Genomic DNA, 13,152 nt, shown 5'->3' with positions numbered 1-13,152 from the left:
ATAAAAAAGTAAAGCATATTTTACAGTGTGTGAATTTTGCGTCGGGCGAGGCAGTGGCGCAGTAGGTAATGCTGTCGCCTCACAGCAAGAAGGTCGCTCGGTCGCTGGTTCGAGCCTCGGCTCAGTTGCCGTTTCTGTGTGGAGTTTGCATGTTCTCTCTGCTTTTCCGGTTTTCCCCACAGTCCAAAGACATGCGGTACAGGTGAATTGGGTAGGCTAAATTGTCCATAGTGTGTGGATGTTTCCCAGAGATGGGTTGAAGCTGAAGGGCATCTGCTGCATAAAAACTTGCTGGATAAGTTGGCGGTTCATTCTGCTGTGGCGACCCTGGATTAATAAAGGTACTAAGCCGACAAGAAAATGAATGAATGAATTTTGCGTCAATCAATGCAGCTTGCTCAGTAAATATTTTCTGCAGTTGGTGAGTTGAGCCATTTTGTAATTCAAATACCAATGTTAAGGTAACAACAATCTGATACGGGATCAGTTTCATCCACCTGCAACTGCTTCCCAATAGTAATGAAAGAACATTAACTCGGAAGGAAATCTTGCTAGTCAAAAATGTCAAAATTGGTTTCAATTTATTTACTAAAACTAATCTTGACTGCCATATTATAGGTATGTGCAAAGAATAACAATTAGCACATGCAGTGTGGCCCATGAGTGTGTACAGGTACATGTTACCCTTGCATTAATGTCAGCAGTGTGTCCACTGCACCTCCTGTTCTGCAAGGCAAAGTGATGAACTGCAGTACAGATGTATTATGGGACTGTGATTGCACATTTTTGATCATGTATTGGTCTTCAAAACAAACTGAAGTCTGGGTTGGTCACTGACATCTCATTCACAAACCTGAGAAATGGGTTAAAATAAGTAAGCATTAGACCTTAATTATCAGTTGACACACATTAGAGTATTTCTTCTGTGCAGCTCTATATAAGTTTAACACAGACACACACACACACACACACACAGCTTAAGATTCTTCATACTTGGTCATTTCGCTGTTTTTGCGTGGGAAGTGGCGAGTTTGAGTCCATGGCTCCTGGTTCTTCATGCCACCAGTGGGAATCCACCAACCGTACCGCTGGTTTTCTGTCACAGGTACACGATACAGGTCTTTTGGAGCTGAAAAACAAACTTAAGATTTCACTAGTCACACAATAACCATGAAGAACACTGCCTATGAATGAAGATCTATAGTAAATTAATTACAGTCACTCTTAAACTTGCTGAGATTTTCATTTCAATATGTTGATGTACTTCCAACTGAATATTGAGAAGGGGGCAGGGCTTTCCTTTACTGCATCATTCCCTCATAGCAAACTAATGGTAGAAGATAGTGTTAATATGCAGTTGCTATCGTAATTCTCAGGTTGGCAACAACAGAAGGACCGCCACTGCAAATGCGTAAGCAAATGGTCAGACTTTGATTAAAGATTACCCAAACAAACTCAATTTTTTCAGTCAGTTAACTTGCAGGAATTAATTATTTGCCTTAAGAATAACAATGTGAGCTAGTAAAATAAACATTGTCAATTTTGATTTACGCGGACGTTAAAATTGCATATTCACAACTATATTCTGAACATGATGTAGCCTACAGTGTGCTAATACAGTATATGTCACTTAATGACAGAACATTTCTCAAACTCAAACATAATTAAATGAACAATGTCATTTATACTCTATAAAACAACAGCCTTTCCATTTAGATACCTAAAGCCACTTGTTCACATGATAAAATACAACAGTAACATACTATAGTTTCAAGAGTTCACACTTAGCTGATGGTTGATTATAAAGCTTGTTTGGCATGCTGTCCTGGGAGAGAGCCCTAAGCTCATGATATCCTCGAGCCCAGGGCTCTCTCCCATTTGCAAGGCCAGAGGGGAGTTTAAGCTCAGGTAGATCTCGAGAACTCCCCTGCTGTAGTGGCTAATAAACAGATAGTGATTGCTTTTAAAAGATAACTATTTACTAAGAGCATGTCTATGGTGCCGATTTGGATTAGTCAATTAACTTAAGTTGTACATTTTTGGATGGTGGGAAGAAACTGGGGGAAACCCACATAAACATGGGGAGAACGTGTAAGAACAGTGACGTACTTGCTGTGAGGCAACAGTGCTAACCACTAGGCCACCGTGCCACCCATCTGGAGGAGGAGTAGGGGTGGAAGGGGCAATTCTTTAAAATGAAGATGGCTGATATATGGAACTTATGGTATTAATAGTGGCTTAGAAATCATCTGATTGGTGAATCATAAATTGAATAATGCAGGGTGAGCAGCATGCAATCATAAGCACATGATCCTCTCGAAATTATTTTATAAATAAACTTCACAAAGTGTATTATACTGTAATAAACTATTGACACTTTGTTAAGGAATGCTATGTCATTCTGCAGTATGAAATAACTATGATAAAGCGCTAAACTGTAATAAATACTATACTTTAGTTTTTACTCCAGTAGACTAAATTGCACTGTAGTATAGTTGTAGAAAACCTATGAAACATTGGATACTTTGTTTATATTACTATAGTTGTTGTATTACCACTGCAGCTAGACCAATTACCAAAATACATCACACATGACGTCACATGGGTCAACGGTTGCAAAAAGACTGGTGGCAATAGTAAAATTGTGGGGTTGTGCAGTAGGATGCCAAATTCGAGAAATAGAAAAATAAACTTTTAGCATACACCACACTGCTTTACTGCCAACTGCAGATGTCTTTGGCTAAAAGGGAGCTGAATGAAGTGACAACCCAATTAGAAATGCTGGACTCTGCAGTTCTCATGTTATATCAGGTAAGTTCACGCTATGCTGTTATTTTACATCATGCACATTACTCGTTTTTGATTGCAGAAATAATTTCAGCAAAAACAGTTACATATGGTTTATTAAACTGCGGACACTGAACGCTAAGAATTAAACGTGAAAATGTAAGTTATTAAGGAAAACTTGGTTTTATATTTACACAATCATTCAGTGACTTGTGACACACTCCCTTTATTGTTTACCACGGCACTTTGAATATTCAGTTTGACTTTAAACAACATAAACACTGTTTATTTGACTGTAAACAATGTTGTACTTTGATAGTCATTGGCTGCTAATATGATTTGCAAATAATACTTTTATAAAATTATACTATTAAGGAGACAGTCCAAACGTGCATATATAAAACCAACTTTACCTCTATGTGTAGGTTCACATACCCTGCTGTACAGGTGCAGTTTGCTGTCAGAATGCAATCCTTTTGCTTGTTGATGATTAATTACCCAGGCCTTGTACAGCTCTGTCTTCATTCCTTGTCTTTGGCTAGTCAGAATCTCAGTTTTTAGCACAACATAGCGTTGAATCTGGTAATCATGGACCATTATTTCTTGCACATGACCACACAGAACAACATTGTTGGCATCCAAAAACTTGTAGGACTTTAACTTCTCTCTTGTAAAATCACTTGGAGCTTCATTGCGATTGTATATTTGGGGCTGGATGATTGGTCATTTCGTCTTATGCAATATTCATTAGAAGGGTGCTATCGCAAATGGACCTATCAGAAGAACCCCGCTCACTTTAACGTTAATTTTGTCAAATCGCTGTGCTTATCACTAGGTGACAAGCTGTTATAATACGCTGAAAGCATTATGTAAATAGTATATATATATAATATGTAATCAATATATCTTATTTCTAAGACAACAAACTCTGTACCGCATCGGATGTTATTCCCTTGCTGTAAATGCAAGCACTCCCGTTTTTTTCTGCCTCCTCCCTGCATGCGCATCCTCAATGTTTACAAACATGGTAATTGGTCTTTAGAATTAAAACAAAAGATAAATTCAAGGACTTTCCTATAATATGGTTAAAACACTATAGTGTTAATTATAGATTACTCTAGTGGGATTTTTCTTCATGCAGGTACTACTTACATATTCCAAATTGTTACTAAAACGTTTTTATATAGACTTGTACGTTTTTACTAATGTGTTAGTAACAATAGAATATTTACAAGATACTCATTCAATCATTTTCTTTTCGGCTTATTCTGTTTATTAATCCAGGGTTGCCACAGCGGGATGAACTGCCAACTTAACCAGCATGTTTTAAGCAGCGGATGCCCTTTTAGCTGCAACCCATCACTGGGAAAAATTAATACACGCTTTTTCACACACATACACAACGGACAATTTAGCATACAATTCACCTAACTTGCAGTACCACATGTTTTTGGAATTGTGGGGGAACACCCAGAGGAAACCCACGCGAACACGGGGTGAGCATGCAAACTCCACACAGAAATGTCAACTGACCCAGCCATAAATAAATACTAGAAGTATCAAACGAATATTTACACGTATCCATCTATTGGCCTCTATGTAGGATAGTAAATTATTATACAGTAGGTTAAGAGCTAACGTATAGGAACTTAGGCTATGTGCCGTTGTTATGTGAGAGTTTAGCGTTATTTAACTTACACCTCTGAGCGTGTCTGGTGATCAGATGATCCTTATATCTGTTCTGGCTGACGAGATGCAGGTCTGATGGGTCTGAAAGGGAAAACAAACTTAGTACACTTCACTAATGTCTGGAAACATATGTGCTAATAGGGTTTTCTACAGCGCCTGTATTACAGCCGGAGATAAGTCGCCATACCTCGCGCATCTGGTTTGTTTTGGGTAGAATGAAGCATCCTATCCCCAAACGGGTTCTGGTAACCCAGATATGTGATTCCGAAGAAAGCCATGACTATTAAACAGTTGTTTTGACGAGAAGAACTTGTTTAACAACAACGAGCTTAGCCGAACGAGAACCGAAAAGAGTCGAACACGAGCCGCTGATGGGGCGTTGCCATGGATACTTGCACTGCCCCCAGTATTTGGTTTTATAACTAGGAACAGGCCCAAAGCTTGTTGAAATAGGTGATTCTTTTTTTCAAAAATAACTTTAATAAAAATTAACAATAATTTTGTATTATAATTATGATGTTAAAATACTTTTTTAATCCAGTTTTTTTTGCTGGATTAACTTGTTGGCTGTATCAATTTTTATGTGCATGTTATTGTAAGTGTTAAATTAAGGTTTTATACATTTATATATGAAATTGTTTTAATTTTTTATTTTGTATTAAGAAATATAAAATGTTGAGAAAATTTTATCTTGTAAATTTAGAATGAATAAAAAATAAGACAAGACAATATTAACAATAAGACATAACAATAATAATAATACTCCCAGTGATAGGTTGCAGCTGGAAGGGCATCTGCTGTGTAAAACATGTGCTGGATAAGTTGGCGGTTCATTCCGCTGTGGCAACCCCAGTTTAATAAAATGACTAAGGCAAAAACAATGATAATAATAATAATAATAATAATAACAAAAATAATAGATGATTTACGATTTTTGCAGCCACTCGTTTATTTAAAGTAAATCAGAAAATTGATAACTAGCCTAATATTAAAAAAAACTTTGAACTGCTTTTTTTGCTTGACACTTTATTATTGCTCAATTTCGTTTTTTTACATTTTTGTACAGCCTAGCGTGTAGTATTTGGCTTTTTGTCATTTAGAGTATTCTGTTTTTGCAGAGATGTTTTTTCTAAACAACATACTACTAATGTTTTTTTATCTTCAGAATAGCTTTAATCTCATTATTAGCTTGAATAACCATGATTTTAGAATCTCAAATTGAAAATGTTTTGGTGCTTTCCTGTTTTATATAAATAAAACCAGGAATCGATGGTGTGTGATGCTATTAGCATGGCAATACCAGAAACGCTCCATTTCACTGGTTAAAATAGCTTATTCTTCTGATTTGAACATTATTTAACCCCCGCCCCCCCATTATATATATATATATATATATATATATATATATATATATATATATATATATATATAAATATAAAATCTTCATTTTTGCATAAACTGTTCCTTTTAAAATGCTTAATTGATATGTATACGTAATATTTGATGTTAACTGTGTGTGCGTTTCACGAATCAGTGAGTAAGTCAGGAGACATCATGTCAACTCCACAGCCTACCTGAGTATTGTTGCTGACCATGCCTATCCCTTCTTGAGCACATGGTGCCCATCTTCTGATGGCTACTTCCAGCAGGACAACACGCCATGTCATAAAGCTTGAATCATCTCAGACTGGTTTATTGAAAATGACACGTTCACTGTACTCAAATGGCCTCCACAGTCACCAGAGCTCAATCCAATAGAGCACCTTTGGGATGTGGTGGAACGGGTGATTCACATCATTGATGTGCAGCTGACAAATCCGCAGCAACTGCGTGATGCTATCATCTCAATATGGACCAAAATCTCTGAGGAATATTTCCAGTACCTTGTTAAATCTCTGCCACGAAGGATTAAAGCAGTTCTGAAGGCAAAAGGGGGTCCAGCCTGGTACTAGAAAGGTGTACCAAATAAAGTGGCCAGTGAGTTTATATCAAGTGTAACTTGTAGTGCTAATAAAACTCTTTTAAATATTTTTTGACTGTATTTACAAGTATTTTGTAGTTCAAACTACTTTGCATTTATTGAAGTTTGTTAAAACACAAACATGACCTTATTTCTTATTCATAACATGTCTTAGTATTGTAAAATGCAAAGTTTACAGAAACAGCAAAATAGACTGTCATGAGCATTATTATTTTGTATCATATTAGTGTAAAATGCATGTTATTCAGAAATATATTACAGACTGTGAAATTGCTCTTTTTATGATGATTAATATTTTATTTTTTATGTAATGTAATGTAATGTAATGTGTATTTATATAGCGCATTTATTGTGTATGGCCATACACCCAAAGCGCTTCACAATCATGAGGGGGGTCTCTCCACACTACCACCAGTGTGCAGCATCCACTTGGATGATGCGACGGCAGCCACAGGACAACGGCGCCAGTGCGCTCACCACACACCAGCTATAGGTGGAGTGGAGAGACAGTGATCGAGCCAATTCGGTGGAAGGGGATGATTGGGAGGCCATGATCGTAAGGGCCGATAGAGGGACTTTGGCCAGGACACCGGGGTTACACCCCTGCTCTTTCACGAGAAGTGCCATGGGATTTTTAATGACCGCAGAGAGTCAGGACCTCGGTTTAACGTCACATACGAAAGACGGCGCCCACTGACAGTATAGTGTCCCCTTCACGTTTACTGGGGCAATAGGACTCACACAGACCACGGGTTGAGCGCCCCCTGCTGGCCTCACTAACACCACTTCCAACAGCAACCTAGTGTTCCCTAGTGGTCTCCCATCCAGGTACTGACCAGGCTCAGCCCTGCTTAGCTTCAGTGAGTAACCGGTCTTGGGCTGCAGGGTGATATAGCTGTGGCAAATGTAACCATTTATTTTAATAAGTGTCTATATACGTTACTTACTCAAAACCATGAATTCATTTTTAAATGGTGTAAAAATGTTGCATGATTCCTTTTATTAAACGTCAATAAAACATGAACATGGATTGTGTGAATAGACTACAGCAAATAAATAAACATTAAAAAAGTATATATATATATATATATATATATATATATATATATATATATATGTGTGTGTGTGTGTGTATATGTGTGTGTGTGTGTGTGTATATATGTGTCATGTGTGGCGCCCTTATATATATATATATATACCCCCTTTTTGCGCCACTGTACACAACACGTTAACGTTAATTACAGACATTGCTCTTGCTCTTGCGGTTGTCAGTTCTACTGTAGCCTTATTATTATTATGTAAAACACAAGCCTGCCTTATTGATTTCAACTTGAAAATATTAAACATTGATTTGGAGTTGTTCTTAAAGGGACAGTTCACCCCCAAATCAAATTGTAATATTTACTCAGGCACATGTGGTTTTAAACTTTTGTAAGTTTCTTTCTGTTGACCACACTAAATGCCATATTTAGAAAAAAGCTGAAACCTGTAACCATTTATTTCCATAGGAAAAACAAATACTATGGAAGTCAATGGTTACAGGTTTCCAGGTTTCTTTAAAATATTTTCTTTACAGAAGATAGAAAGAAAAACAGGTTTGGAATAAATGAAGGAAGAGTAAATTACGGCAGATTTTTCAGTTTTGTGTGAAAGAAAACCTGTTTTTTGTCTTCTGCTGTTATTTACTCACTGTAAATGATATTTAGAACCATTGCTGGAAACAAACAGGTGCCTGGCCAAAGTGACATTTTACATATAAATGTGCAATTTACCACATAGCATTCTCACAGTATGGAAAGTATTAATTACTATAGCGTTACTATGATAATAAATATGTGAACATCCACATTCTGTCATTGTAAAATTAAATTTTGTAATCCAACAGGAATAGTGTTTTTGAAAATGACACAGTATTATGGTGACATGTTAATATGTATGATATAGGCTTAATATTGACATTGCCATTTTATATTTCTAACATACAGGGCCATTGGAAAACCACACAGCTACAATGAAGATGGGAATCCTTGAAACAGTTAGCATCAGGAGCATGATGAAGCTTAAGAGCCCTGTCAACTGTGTTGAATGTCTGCTGTCCTGGAAGAGGAGATGGTGCTCGACAATAGGAGGCTTTATCAATGCATCGTTTGTGCTTTTGGATTATAGTATCTACTCAACCTGGAATACAATGACTAAATAGGTTTACATGGTAAATATTTGAAAACAGATGCAGCTTTATGTGCTTGAAGTTCCTCTTGAAGATTTTTTTTTACTTTTCTTGAAACTTTTGTGAGTTTTTTTTCTGTTCTGGAATCATCTGTGTCAACTGGGTAAAGTAACCCATTGTTGACGATTTTAATATTCATTTATTAATTATCCTTCAGCTTAGTCCCCTGTTTATCAGGGGGAGCCACAGCGGAATGAACCGTTCATTGTTTATATGCAAATATATTCGATGTTTAATGTTAATGAATGGGTTTAACCAATAAAAATGTGATTTTATAAGTTCAGATAATCTTTTGTAGAATGAAAGGATTCAGGTGACAACACTAAACAATGGTTAAAGTAACCTCACAAAAATATTCACATTTTATGCTTTTTTTTTTTTTTTTTACATTTTTGCAGATATTTGGGATATATATTAAGTACACTTGAGCTCTATGTATTGACCTTATTCCTCACGGACAAGCAGGCGCAGCCATTTGAATCTTTTTGGCTGGAGATTTCCGCTCTCATTCACTTCCTTTGATTTTTAGACGTTAAAAACTGTTTGTTTTGATGCTTGATGTTGCAAACTGATATTTTCTTAATATATTATTCTGCTTTGTCTTTAGAGTCATAAACACACTAGTTTGTAGAGCAAGTAGTTTGTCTGTTTTCCGCTGTTTAATATTCCTAGTCATTTCTCCCATAGGGCACTGAATCAGATGTTCGAAAACAAATCGGAAAAACGAGGGCACTTCCGCCTTAAAGAATGAGGTCAATATTAGGAGAAATAAAATGCTAGAATTTATACGGTATACTTTGTTGAAATGTGTAATGTATTTGTTATTCTAAAGTACTTTTACAATAGTGTCTCTTTAATAAAAATAAATAAATAAATGTGGCAGTGTTTAGTGTATTATGATTTTGTTATTCTATTATTCATCTTCTTTTGGGACAACGAGGAATAAACAATTGAGTAAAGTTGTTTTAGCATTGTTTACCAATATACAATTAACCAATATACATTAGGTGAAACCAAAAAAGCTTGTTGCACACAATCTAAAACATTCAATTGGGCCAATAACATGATTTGGCAGACTTGATGGTTTTGGTTCAACACATTATTTCTCATTGAGCCAATGTTGACAGGCTGTTGCCACAATTGAATTTAGATGTGACCAGTCTCTAGAAAATGTAGTTTGGGGAGTAAATTATATTTAAATTTATTTAAATAAATATTATATTGATTCATTTTTTACAGCGTATAAATAATTAGAATTTATATTTATAACATAATTGAAAATATTATTCTATCAAAAAATTGAATAAATTATTTAAACAACTGTTTTATTTATTGTATGTTTTTTATCATTATGATTATGATTATTATTATGGCTTATTTTATTATAGTTTCATTATAGTTTTAATAGTGCAATTAGTGGTGGATTGTTTTAAAAATCAGGTTAAAAGGGTAATAATAATTCCAGAATTGTTACTTTTATTTATTAATTATAACTTCAAAAATCAACATAATATAGGAAAAAGAATTGCAGCCTCTTTTATATGTATTAAATAACAAATGTATTAATTAATTCATTTATTTAGAATGGTTGCTTCCACGAATCCTGCGACTTCCACATCTTCAGGTGATTCTGATGTAAATCTGCTGTCCAGAATCAGCTGGTTTGTCTTAGTCGGGCATCTCTGCTGAGACCAGTCCACTATGGGTGACCCTACCGGTATCTGTGAAGTACCAGTGGCGAAGCTCTCAGCATCACTGATGCACACAAGCCCTCACAGCACGTCAAGCTGTAAACCACGTGAGGGACCCTAACCTAACCTACCCTAACCTAACAGACACCGCAAACCACTAAACGCATCGAAACTCTCAGAAGAGTCCAGCGACCGACCAGCAACACGAGAACAACCGCTCAGAAAACCTCGACAACCGTGCAGAAAACCACCTGAAACATCCTGAAGACCACCGAGCAAACCAAGAACTTCAAGTCAACAACACAAAGAATCAATAAAAACAACCAGTTGATGAAACAAAACATGCAAAAGGAAACTTACTGTGAACTTGCTCTACAACTATGTACACTATATACATACGCAGGCCTGCAGTGTGGTTTGGGACACTGTGAAGACTCAGCGTCTGGCCCTCTTTCTGCTGGGCTTCTCAGGCTGTGGCTCTCCACTGATGTCCACATGGACTCGAGGAGCCATGCTGTTTGGTCTGGATCCACATCTGCGTTCTGTAATGAGGATTCGTCCATCAGCCTCCATCGTCTCCTCCATCACAGGACACCTGAGTGCCTCCCACAGCCGCTGCTTGATCTCCAGGCCCAGCTGAAGGCTGTAGGGACGACTCTTGATCATGGGCTCGACCACAGAGCGGTAGATGTCCTGGTAGGCCTGAACGCTGTAGCCATGGATCGAGAGTGGCTCCTCCTGCTGTCCCACGTCCACTGAAGGCACTGAGGATGCTGGACGGATTTGGGGAAGGACAGCTGCGTTCTTCAGGTGATGTTCCTCCAGACCTGGGGAAGAGATACAGCTGTAAGTATGATCCAACCTGATCACAGCTGCAGGATCCTGAACAGACGGGACACCCTCCAGCAGGAAGTCCTTCAGGTGTGCTGGAAGACTCCTGATTCGTCTGAGGCGCCGCTGCTCCATGAATATCAACTTTCCAAATCAGACAATCTGATGAAACTTGTCAAAGTGAAGAGTTGAAAGAGCTCAAGTGATCAGATTCAGAGAGATGTGTTGATTTCAGTGTAAACTCAGGTTGCCGTGGTGACAGAATATTGGAGTCATTTAAATGTAAACAACACTTGATCAGCAGAAAGTCAATCAGAGCAGTAGAGGAGTTCTTCTCTATTGCTTCTCTATTACACATTGTGTCATTTTTACATTATAAATAAGTAAATATAGTTTGAACTAAACAAAATGTGTAATACAGAAACGTTAACACTTTCAGTTAAATTTGATTAAAATCAGTTAGGGTAAGCAGATATCCTAATAATTATTATTATCATTTTTATCATAACCAGGTCTAGATCCCAAAACAATAATAAAAACGAAAACATACATAAATTTTGTCTTTTATTTATTTATTTATTTTCATAATCAATTTTTATCAAATTTTGTTGCAATCAAACTTTATTTAACCACATTTCAAATACGTCTTTTTTTATCTCATCATATTTTTTGCATTAATTATTTCAATATTAGATTATATAAAACAAAATTACACTGTAAATAAAATAATTGTGGACACTGACAATTAAATATTGACTCAACAAATGAATTCATAATAATAAGCCCCAAACGAAAAACAAAATCCACATTATTAATTTTAGCTGTTGGTCTGAAGTAAAAATAAAAAAATATTCATTAACCAAACATAAAACTGTGCTTTGGCAATTTATCAAAGAGCAGTGAAAATAGTGTTTGTGTTTGGCGAACAAACCTTGCAGCAAAAGCGCGTGTACGCATGCGCATGAGAGTCGTTTGTTGTGATCAGGTTTATATTCCAGCACAGCAATGGCAGAGCTCCTCCGAAACATCATATTCAGGCGATTATCCTTCATCAAAGTTATGGTGAGTAGTGAATTCTGTATGTATTGAATCGTTTTTAAGTTTAGCCAAATGCAAGTCTCAGAAATTCCTGACATAAAACGAAAAGGGTATTACGTTAGCCTGCGCTCCGTCATAATGTTGTACACAAGTTATGAAACTATACAACAAAAAAATACAGTTCATCAGATTTCATGCGCAATAATTTCACACAGATTTTACAGAGTTGTGGTGAAGGGCTTTTTCATGAGCTATTCTTCAAACAGCCAGGATCAAGATGTACTCAAATGGTTTTGTGTCTTCGGTGATTCTGCCTGTTAACAGTTTATCATCTGTTTCTATTATTAAAGAAAACATTATTGGTCAAACCTGATTCAGATATACTGTTGAGTCAATGTTAATTCAATAAAGGTCTGCTGTTGAATGAACTTCAATGTTCGGCATGAAATCCACATTTTTCAAAAACATATTTTATCAAGATATTTTTACTCTGGAGAGAAAATAAGGTTTGTTTGTAACAACTACTTACAGGATTCATACACATTTTTACTACTAAAATTTCATGGCTTTTCCAAATCAAATCACTTTTATTGTCACATCAGCAGCAGCACGTATGATGAGTGAAAAGCTTAGATGCTGGCTCCAGACAGTACAAAATACATAGTGCAAATACAACGACAATGCAAATAAAATGACAGTGCAAAATACAGAAAGGAAAGATAATAAGTAACCAACCTATATTCAAGTTAGGGCTGTGCAATATATTGTTTCGGCATCAATATCGCAATGTGTGCATCCGCAATAGTCACATGGTAGGATATGCAATGTTTAGTGAATGATTAGTTTAATATAGAGTTTAATTATAATGGAGTAAAAGTTTATCATCTGCATGCATTTTTAAAGAGACA

The 13,152-nt window shown here is 36.3% G+C and overlaps 1 protein-coding gene across 2 annotated transcripts; it reads right to left on the bottom strand.

Annotated features, from left to right (window-relative positions):
- Positions 1-548: 548 nt before the first annotated feature.
- On the bottom strand, positions 549-11,987 carry spmip11 (sperm microtubule inner protein 11). 2 transcript variants are annotated; one of them, XM_087306761.1, is made up of 4 exons: positions 4,664-4,860; positions 4,486-4,557; positions 994-1,129; positions 549-853 (listed from the first exon to the last, which is right to left on the bottom strand). In XM_087306761.1, the coding sequence occupies exons 1-4, from the start codon at positions 4,752-4,754 to the stop codon at positions 805-807; spliced, it is 348 nt and encodes a 115-aa protein (XP_087162887.1). In that variant the 5' UTR covers positions 4,755-4,860; the 3' UTR covers positions 549-804. The 2 variants fall into 2 exon arrangements, 1 of the variants encoding a protein (XP_087162887.1); XR_015523325.1 differs by lacking the exons at positions 549-853; positions 4,664-4,860 and adding an exon at positions 10,775-11,987 and having other exon boundaries at positions 1,061-1,129.
- Between the last annotated feature and the right edge of the window lie 1,165 nt (positions 11,988-13,152).

Source organism: Danio rerio, chromosome 23, assembly GCF_052040795.2.
Source record: "Danio rerio strain M-AB ecotype USA chromosome 23, GRCz13ab, whole genome shotgun sequence".
NCBI classification, from domain to species: Eukaryota; Metazoa; Chordata; class Actinopteri; order Cypriniformes; family Danionidae; genus Danio; species Danio rerio.
Note: the sequence above shows the minus strand (reverse complement) of the source record. Positions and strands in the feature narration are given on the sequence as shown.

Bases quoted from the DNA above. Each gene is read 5' to 3' on its own strand.
- spmip11 (XM_087306761.1), bottom strand. From the start codon at position 4,754: ATGGCTTTCTTCGGAATCACATATCTGGGTTACCAGAACCCGTTTGGG. The intron at 4,558-4,663 runs GTATGGCGACTT...TTTCCCTTTCAG, and splicing joins AAACAAACCAGATGCGCGAG to ACCCATCAGACCTGCATCTC. The intron at 1,130-4,485 runs GTAAGTTAAATA...TTTGTTTTTCAG, and splicing joins CACCAGACACGCTCAGAGGT to CTCCAAAAGACCTGTATCGT.